General features: G+C 41.4%; 1 protein-coding gene across 2 annotated transcripts in view; it reads right to left on the bottom strand.

Moving 5' to 3' along the window:
• NEDD4 (neural precursor cell expressed, developmentally down-regulated 4, E3 ubiquitin protein ligase) overlaps positions 1-8,808 on the bottom strand; it is a 106,487-nt gene that overhangs the window by 19,174 nt on the left and 78,505 nt on the right. For both annotated transcript variants that reach the window (XM_025197067.1, XM_025197068.1), the window contains 5 exons: positions 7,013-7,195; positions 4,198-4,275; positions 3,917-3,971; positions 3,762-3,820; positions 2,866-2,931 (listed from right to left, as the gene is read on the bottom strand). In XM_025197067.1, coding sequence (XP_025052852.1) covers positions 2,866-2,931; positions 3,762-3,820; positions 3,917-3,971; positions 4,198-4,275; positions 7,013-7,195 — 441 coding nt within the window. The remainder of the gene's footprint in view (positions 1-2,865; positions 2,932-3,761; positions 3,821-3,916; positions 3,972-4,197; positions 4,276-7,012; positions 7,196-8,808) is intronic.

An 8,808-nucleotide genomic window follows, 5' to 3' on the forward strand; every position in this document is an offset into this window, starting at 1 on the left:
CTGTCTGTGCGTGCCCCAGCCAAGTCTGGCAGGTGCACAGCAGGTCATGGCCAGGTGGCAGCCCCCACTGCCAGACTGATGTAGTGGGTAGAGGGTGCAGGGAACTCTCAGGGCTGCTTCAGCAGTCCAGCTGGCACAAGGGATAGTGTCCCCAGGTACCGATTGGCTGGGCCCCAGAAGCTCCTGAGAGTGAGTAGCCCTGAGCTACTTGCCAGGGCAGCTTTTTGTACTGCTGGGGACAGCACAGGTATGGCCCCAGACTCCAGCTGCCCCTAGCTGCAGATGTGGGAGGAGCCAGGTAGGGTTATTTTGCCCTAAGTAGCACAATATGCTCCTCAACAAAGTGCATGTCCAAACACGTGAGCTGAGGCAAAAAGCTCTGGCTCAAATTTGCATCGCTTCTATTTGAGCTGCTGCAAGTGCACATGCTTGCATATGTGGACAGGCCCTTGGCCCCAGACTCCAGCTGCCCCTAGCTGCAGATGTGGGAGGAGCCAGGTAGGGTTATTTTGCCCTAAGTAGCACAATATGCTCCTCAACAAAGTGCATGTCCAAACACGTGAGCTGAGGCAAAAAGCTCTGGCTCAAATTTGCATCGCTTCTATTTGAGCTGCTGCAAGTGCACATGCTTGCATATGTGGACAGGCCCTTAATGTCCTCATTAGCACCTAAGTTCTCGACAGTATGTTAAAAAGTGTAGAACAAGCGGCATTCAACCTTTTGGCTCTGGGTCAGGTAAGCGATGTGGAGCAGGCCCTGTGTGTGCTGGGATTAGGCACCTGATCCAGCACCCAAGGCCCAGGGCTCTCCATGGGTGTGGAAATCTGGCAGCAGGTGAATAGTGCTTCTGCTTTCCTGCCACCAAATTTCTGGACTGGCAGGGAGCCCTGTGAGCTGGATGACATGGTGCTCCAGGCCGGATCCGGCCTACAGGCTGGGGGAGAGCACCTCTGGGGTAAAACATTTTAGACATTTAAACTGACCCATGTAGAGCACCTCTGGTATAAAACATTTTAGACATTTAAACTGACCCATGACCATATTTTGTTTAAAACAAACCCCAAACATTTTCATTTCAGCTGCTTTTAAAAAAGCATTTTATTTGCAGATTCTCTCTCACTTCTTAGTTCAGTACAGTGCCCTAAATAAAGACCATAACTTCTGTATATTTTATTTTAAACTGCCTTTTTTAACTCATGATGATTTAAAAATATGGCTGTATTTCCAAATACAGCTATTTAAAAATCTTCAAATTTAAAGTAAAAGATTATGACAGTGGGAAGTTATTGGTTGTGTACCTGACACCTGACTGCAGAAGTGTTAATTGATTTTTTGACAAATGGCAGCCTCTTCTGCAGGTATACAAAATATATTTTCTTCACTTTATTCAGCTAGTTCAGATGAATTTCTAGTTCTTTCAAAAGTTAAGAACTAGACTGAGTATTGCAAAGGCAGGAGACCTTGTTTTCCACTTTCAATTTAAAATTAGTTAGGTATGACTAGTTGAGATTTACTCATTCTAAAATCATGGATGATACAATGACCAGGAATAAAATTAAAAGGTCAACTTGCCAGTGAGAGATACTGTTTTCTTGGTTAACTGGTTTAGAGAACAGATTTGCTTTGATAAAACTTGCTTTTATTATCCCTGAACTGAGGGTAGTTTTATTTACTCAGTAAAAAGAGCAAATCTTGAAAAGCTATTGTTGTACATTTAATTTAGCCTCAACTTTAATCAAAATTGCACCTTTCACAGATCATAAGTTCAAAACTAATGATCAAATACAAAAAGAAATGCATAATTTACCATTTTCTAACCTAAAAAACCTGTAGACATTAAGAATCTGAAAAAAGTGTGTGTTAAATTATAAAACTATTTAAATAAATTTGTATGGATAGTACATCTTTTTACTTTGCAAAAATCCTGTGAAACTTAGCACAAAGGCTATATTTAGTTGCCAAAATGCCAATGGTAACCAGTCCATAAGCATCAACCTTTAAGAAACCGCCCCCAGAAATCCATCACAAGATTGGAATTGATCATTGAAAAACCAAATCAATGCTTTCCTCTTTCCCAATTTAAATCACGATTCACTTTAACCTGCTTTAATAATCAAGGTTATGTTTGTGGATGCTAAATAAGACTATTCATTTTTGTATGTTTGAAATGCTATTACTTTATTTCATTCTAAACAATACAGATACCAAAAGCTGGTACCAACTATATTGTATGGCAGAACTCACTATTACCTCCCAGATGAGAATCATGCCATGTATGCATGAATGTTACACTTGCTAGATCAGAGATATATGTATCAAAATGAAGTATACCCACTTTAGAATTTATAGTAGTTGCTTTTCATTTGAAAAAGTCTAAATTGGAAAGGTTAAAAGATGGTTCTGCCTTCCTGAAGTATGAGAAAGCATCTAATTTCAAATTTTATTTTGATACAAAAACATTCTTGAAGAATATCAAGATTCGGTGGTATAGGTTTGATATAGCAGAGAATGCAAAATTACTAGTACTTGCCATCACAGACAGAACAGGTAACAACACGCCAAGCACAGGTGTGAAATCAAGTATACTGAGCCACAAGGCATTGGTTAAATGCACTTAATTTCTGTGTGTGAAAAACAGCAAAAAAAACCCACACTCCAGACATACCACTTGGTCCCTCTGACATACTCCTTATGCTAGGAGATCAGATAGGCTGATTTCATGCGATCTCTGCTGGAATTCTGAGATGGCTGATCTGACTACTTTCTGGCCCTTCTTTACTGTTTCTCCAAAAGTAATAAAAATGGTTTAATGAGTATGTAGAAAAAGTTTCTTATACCTTTGTAAGCAACTTGTAGATTACTAACCTGCTTCTTCAACTTTTTTCTGAAGAATTCATATTTTCTTTTGTAATCCCTGGAGTAAGGCACAGCCTTTGAATAAACAAATGAAAAAGTACATTATAGAACTGTGAAATGTATACATAATTAACACTGAAAAACCTCTGTGATTATAAACTGTAGTATATTGCAATTAGTATTGGCGGTTTACCCAATATACTAAGTAATTCAAGCTGGAAAGCTATTTTCCATTTAAAAATGAAGTTCACACCTACTTATGCAAAATTCCATTGCCTGCAAGCTTGTTTAAGATAAAACATTTAATTGATTTTATTCTGTAAACTCTGACTCAGGATCATACAATTTTGCAGCAATTTAGAGCCTCTAGGTGTGGCCCTTGGGGCTTTCTGATGTGGCTGCCAGAACAACTGTTGATGCACCAGCACCGAGGGGGTTAACATGGGTGCAGTTTGCCCTCTCCCTTATCCACTGAATTCCCAGTTTTGGGTTACCACTGGCAACTAAAATCAGCAGCAGTCAACAACAGGAAATGGATGGGGGAGCAGCAGTGGTGTTGACCCCTTGGGTGTTGGCTGTGACAACATGGAGGCTCCAGCAGCCACAGCCTGAACTCCTGTGCGCTAGGTCTGGAGGTAGATTGGCCAGCCTCTAAAAAGCCCTGCAGGTCATACAGTCCACCTCTTGGCTGCCTCTATGGTGTCTCAAGATTATTAAGGATAACAGATCTAACAGGATAAATACTTAAAAAGTTCCCAAATGTTATGTTCCCCAAGTGTCACATTCAAGAAACTCAAAAGTTAGGCATTCCAGACTGCATATTTAATAAGTGGCAATTTTTCAACAAGCTTCTATTAATATTATTCCACCAAAAATATCAAATCCCATTAAAAACAGTGTCTTACTGGTCCAGTAATCGCTGCAGTCTGTAGTCGTGGATCTTCCCATTGTGTCTTCTTTGTGTCTGTAAGATATTTTTCATTAGTTCCACTTATTTAGGGAAGGCTCAATAGCAGAAATTTTAAAGTAATTTATAAGGGTGGTATTGCAATTTACATACTGTGGTTTATGTAGAATATTCTTCCATCTGTATGAGTTCTCTCTTCCCATCCTGGCTATAAGAAGAGCAACCTTTTAATATTTATTTTTAAACACAACATTTATAACTAACCCAAACAGCATGTGATTTCATTTTTTTCCAGTTCCACCCATTTAAGTCTCTAAAGTAGAATTCATAATTTGAGCATATAATACAAGGAGAGTATCATGACTTTGAAACAGCTACTTTAAATACTGAAATTATTTGAATAGCCTCAGAACAGAATAAAAAACTTCGCTTACTGGCAAGGGACCTAGATCTGTGGGATCTAGAGAGGTCTTTCTCCTTAGATGAGCTGGAATTTTCAATCTTGGATCTTCCTTTGAAAACAAAAACAAAAGTGTTGTTAAAAACAGAAAGGGACTAAATCTACTTTAATGTTAAAGCCAGAAAACATCAATGATTTTGTGCCAGGGAGCCGTCCTGAGGCCAGCCCAATCATTGGCCTGCCCACCTGCCTATCCTGCCACTCCTTTGATGCAACTCTGAGGGCTTGGGAGGGTGCCCATTTAATGCCTGATGCCAAGGGCATAATACATGGCTCTGTACTGTCCCTACACCATGTCCCATGCCTCGCATATGGCATCACTATATGGCTCCTGCCCCACAATGGACCTCGCTGTACGGCCGCCTGACATTTCAACCCCACCTTGATCCCTCCTACTCAGGCAGTCTAACCTCCACCCTCATTTTGGGCTGCAAAACTCCCTAAGCCCTTTTCCCTCTTGGCAGTGGCCACCTGCAGGACCTCTGACCATACAGGTCTTGGCCTCACCTCTAGGCCAGCTGGAACTCCAGGCCCCTGGCTCTGGCCATCCCTTGCGGTGGTGCTCTGGCACTGGCCACAGTACGGGCCAGTCGAGGCTACTCCGGGTAGGTTATTGAGCCGCTCGCACTCACTCTCCTATGTGGGTCTGCCTTCTTGGGCCCCTCCAAATACAGCCCACTCTATCATTACGCTCAGCCTATGTGCAGTCCTTCAGGCTCGCCCATGCGGACCCTACTCTACACAACCTCCTTACTCTCACACACCCCTCCCTGGGGCCACTAAACCACCACCTCACTGGGGCTACTAGGTCTTGCACCTCTTGGGCCTTAGGTGTCCAATGACATGCCGGAACCCATCACCTGTTCCCTCTATGGGGTAACCCACCAGGTTGTGGGGGCTGAGGCTATACGGTACCCCATACTCGCCTTTCACTGGAGAGGCACAGGTTTGGCATTTCCGGGAGCCCCCCCAGCCACAGGCAGCCCCATCACACCATCCAACCCCAGCAGGGTGTAGTTTCAGGTCATGCTCCAGGACCAGGAACCTCCTTCCATCCCCATAGTTCCTGACCTGGACTTCCAGATGTTCTGGGAGCAGCAGTACTCCAGTTGGGCAATGTTACTCCAGCAGCATCTCTACAGCAACTGCCACCCCAGTTCTGAGGGCCCGGGTTTATGCTAAGGTTGTCCAGCCCCGTCCTCCAATCCAGGAGCCCTCTTGTGGTCATGTGACTGCCTCGTTAGGCCACACAACACCTGCCAGCTGCTCCACAGCCCGCTTAAACCTCTTAAAGTGGCAAGCACCAAAGGTGCCCTACCACAGATTTCTATGACAATGAGAAAACGGGAGGGGGGAAGGTGGAAATCAGTCAGGCTGGGAAGGGTCACAATGCTGCTGCCAGTTTGGAGGCCAGACCCTATTGCAGAAACCTGTATTCAGTGTTCCTAGTATTATGTCCTCCTAAGATCCTGGCCTAGTGCAGGCTGGGATACTACGGCTGCAGGCACTGCTTCTGTGTGCATCATGAAACCTTCTTCCTGCCTCACTGGCTCCCAGCACTGCCCGTCTCACCTCTGACCACCAACACTATGGTCCCTCTCCCCAAGCTGGTGTATGGCAATATAGTAAGAAGAGAATAACAACTAAAAAGGGAGGGCAACATTTAGGGTGATGGCACCTGTAGCACCAGCACTGAAATGGAAGACCAGCTACTTGAGCCACAGAGTGGGGTTTTGATAAAGGCTTTTTTGAAAGCACACAATAAACACCATACACTGGGAACCTGCAAGCAGTATGTTCTGGAATATGCCATAAGCAAGCTTGCAGTAAGTGATGGTTTTTTTCAGGCAGTCCATTTCTTGGGTTCCAGTTCCATAGCTTGGTGTATTGTAGGGGACAGTACATTATTAGATAAGTACATTATAAAGCTGTATAAAACAGTTTTAAAAATACAAAACAGCTGTAATTACCATTCAGTATTTCTAACTGATGTTGGCATTTATCAATGTATCCAAACCTTGACTTGCACCTCATTTTATCTTCACTTTTTATTCTCGAGTGACTGAGAGACTATCAAGATTAAATTCATAAGCTTGAGAGAAGCAAAGTTGAATAACAAAGGCTCCTGAAATACTACATGCATAGCTGCTCAAATATTAAGCAGCACTGTTTGTGTTCATATGGTGCTACCCACAGCAGATGTTTTAAAGCAGAGGTTGGCAACCTATGCCTGGGGGAAATCCAGCACTGAGGATCAGTGGCACTGTGCTGCCCAGCTTCTCCATAACAAAGACTGCTACCTGACAGCACCTACATTTCCTTCACTGCAAAGGGGTTGGGTAAGTGCAGACATCTGGCTACTCAGATGTATGATGAAGACTTCTGGTCCACAACTACAGCCAGATCACAAGCTATGGACTGGGCTGGCAAAAGGCTGCTGATCTCTGTTTTAGAGGAATCATCCCTCCTAGGTTCTACAAGAGACACAACATTGCTACTCCCAATGCTGCATAAGTATACACCCTACAAATTTTTGCTGGTCTAGTGAGAGACCAATTTACTATCTCCAGTGGGAGGAAGGAAAATAAATACTGCATATAGATTACTTACACAACCCCTTAGTTGACTTGGATGACTACAATACATTTTAAAGAAAAAGTTAACTCTACTCCTTTTTTAAAAAAATCAAATCAATGGGTGTTCTGTAGTCAGAGGCAAAACTCCAAATGATCTCAGCAGGTCCAGAATTTCTATCTATTGGACTAGTTTTGAATTTGAATCCAAGTTACCCATGTAGTAGTTTTGGTATTGTGATCAATAAAGAATGGTCTCCCATTTGGTGCATGTCGGACTTCCCAGCCTTTAGGGAGTAATCCTTGCTCTGTTTCAGATTGTGATGAATCACTTGATGGTGGCTGCTGTCCTGTAGAAGTACTCTGGACAGTTGATAGATGACCCGTGTCTATTGTAGTCTGCGGTTAATAAAGAGGAAAAATATTATGCAGATTTTGGAAAAAACATAAAGGCACCAAAACTTTCCTTAAGGCCACAAATATGAAAAGCGTCTGAAGATACAACCGGTATAACCCATTAAAACACTTATTAGGGACCTTCTAAATCTTTTAGTTATTAATTTTACTAAGTAAATTAAATGAAAACATTCAGTCCTTCCACGACTTATAGCTTCCCTGAACCCCTCTTGTATTTCTTCAGCTAAATCAAATACATTTTGTTTAAACAAGCTTCTATCCACCCATCTTCTACCATTAGTAAGTTCCCCATGAAAGCCTCTTAATGCTCAGCCTGTCATCCTGATCACACCATTAGCTGATGTTATAGATACAGGATTATGATCCCACTGTAGGCTTATCCAATCTACACGGAGAAATCTGAAAAGATATTTAAGCCTTCCAAGTGAACAAAGTGAATCTCTCTCAAAATAAACTGCCCCTAATGCCCCAAATGTAAGTATCCTTCTTACAGGAGATGAGCAGCAAATCTGAAGCAAAATATTTCATTATGACAGTATACAGTGGCCATTTTTCAAACTATTTTTAAGGAAAAGTTTAAGATTTATAAACTACAATGTACATTATAGTACTGGAATCACTACATTATAAAGCCCATCTGTTTTCCTTAACTGTGAGAATTTGAGAGAGAGAGAGATAGAAGATTCTAATAATCAAATAGATTTTAGCTGCTGCATATTTTAATAAAATAACTAGTTAAAAGGCTCCTGGAATAACAACTACAGTTTGAAAAAAAGGTTAAATAGTATCTAGTACAAAGGAAGAGGTGCTTTTATAATAAATGTATAAAAATTGAAATTCAATTGAGATTAGTATTTTAGAGAGCTTTAATTTCAATCCTAGGCTGTATATCTTGATATAATTCTGATTTTATTTACTTCATATGAATTAAAAATAAAGTAGAGAATTTAATATATGAAGAAGTGAAGCTGTCTACTGAGCAAATTAGATATCTGACAGACTAATATTTGTGAACTAGCTGAAACCCACAAAACATTTGCGATTAAATTTTTATTGTAAAAGTATTTCTTTAAATACGGGATTTTTAGTTCTCCTTTGACCAAATACTTTAACGGAATCAAAACTTCTGACCCTCGAAAAGGCTACATAAAGCTGTCTATGTGTAAACACAGGCTTAAGAATATTAATATATATTTTGTTAAAAAGTCTGACCTTGTGATTTGTTTGTAGTCCTAGAGTAAGAGGTCCCTTGTACACTTGACTAAGGGCCCTTTGTAGACGTAAGTAAATTGCCTCTTTAAGTGGTCTATGTCACAACCCAAAGGGTGTGATTTTTGTTTTTGTGTGCGCTTTGGCACCACTGAATTATTTTCCCGCCAAACTGTAGCTTTCTTTGCAGGGTGCATTTCTTCTTTGCAGCTAGGAAATGCTCGGTGCAAAGAGTTCCCGCCATTTGTATGATAATTCAAGCCCCATTATTGGATTGAGTTAAATTATTCCCACGTGGCGGCTAGTGATTGGCTTGCTAGCCGTATAAAAAGCTTGAGTGGTTTCTGCCCAAGTTGGAGAACTTGGAGACCTCCAAGGAGAACCGC

This window comes from Alligator sinensis, unplaced genomic scaffold (assembly GCF_000455745.1).
Source record: "Alligator sinensis unplaced genomic scaffold, ASM45574v1 scaffold250_1, whole genome shotgun sequence".
Classification (NCBI taxonomy): Eukaryota; Metazoa; Chordata; order Crocodylia; family Alligatoridae; genus Alligator; species Alligator sinensis.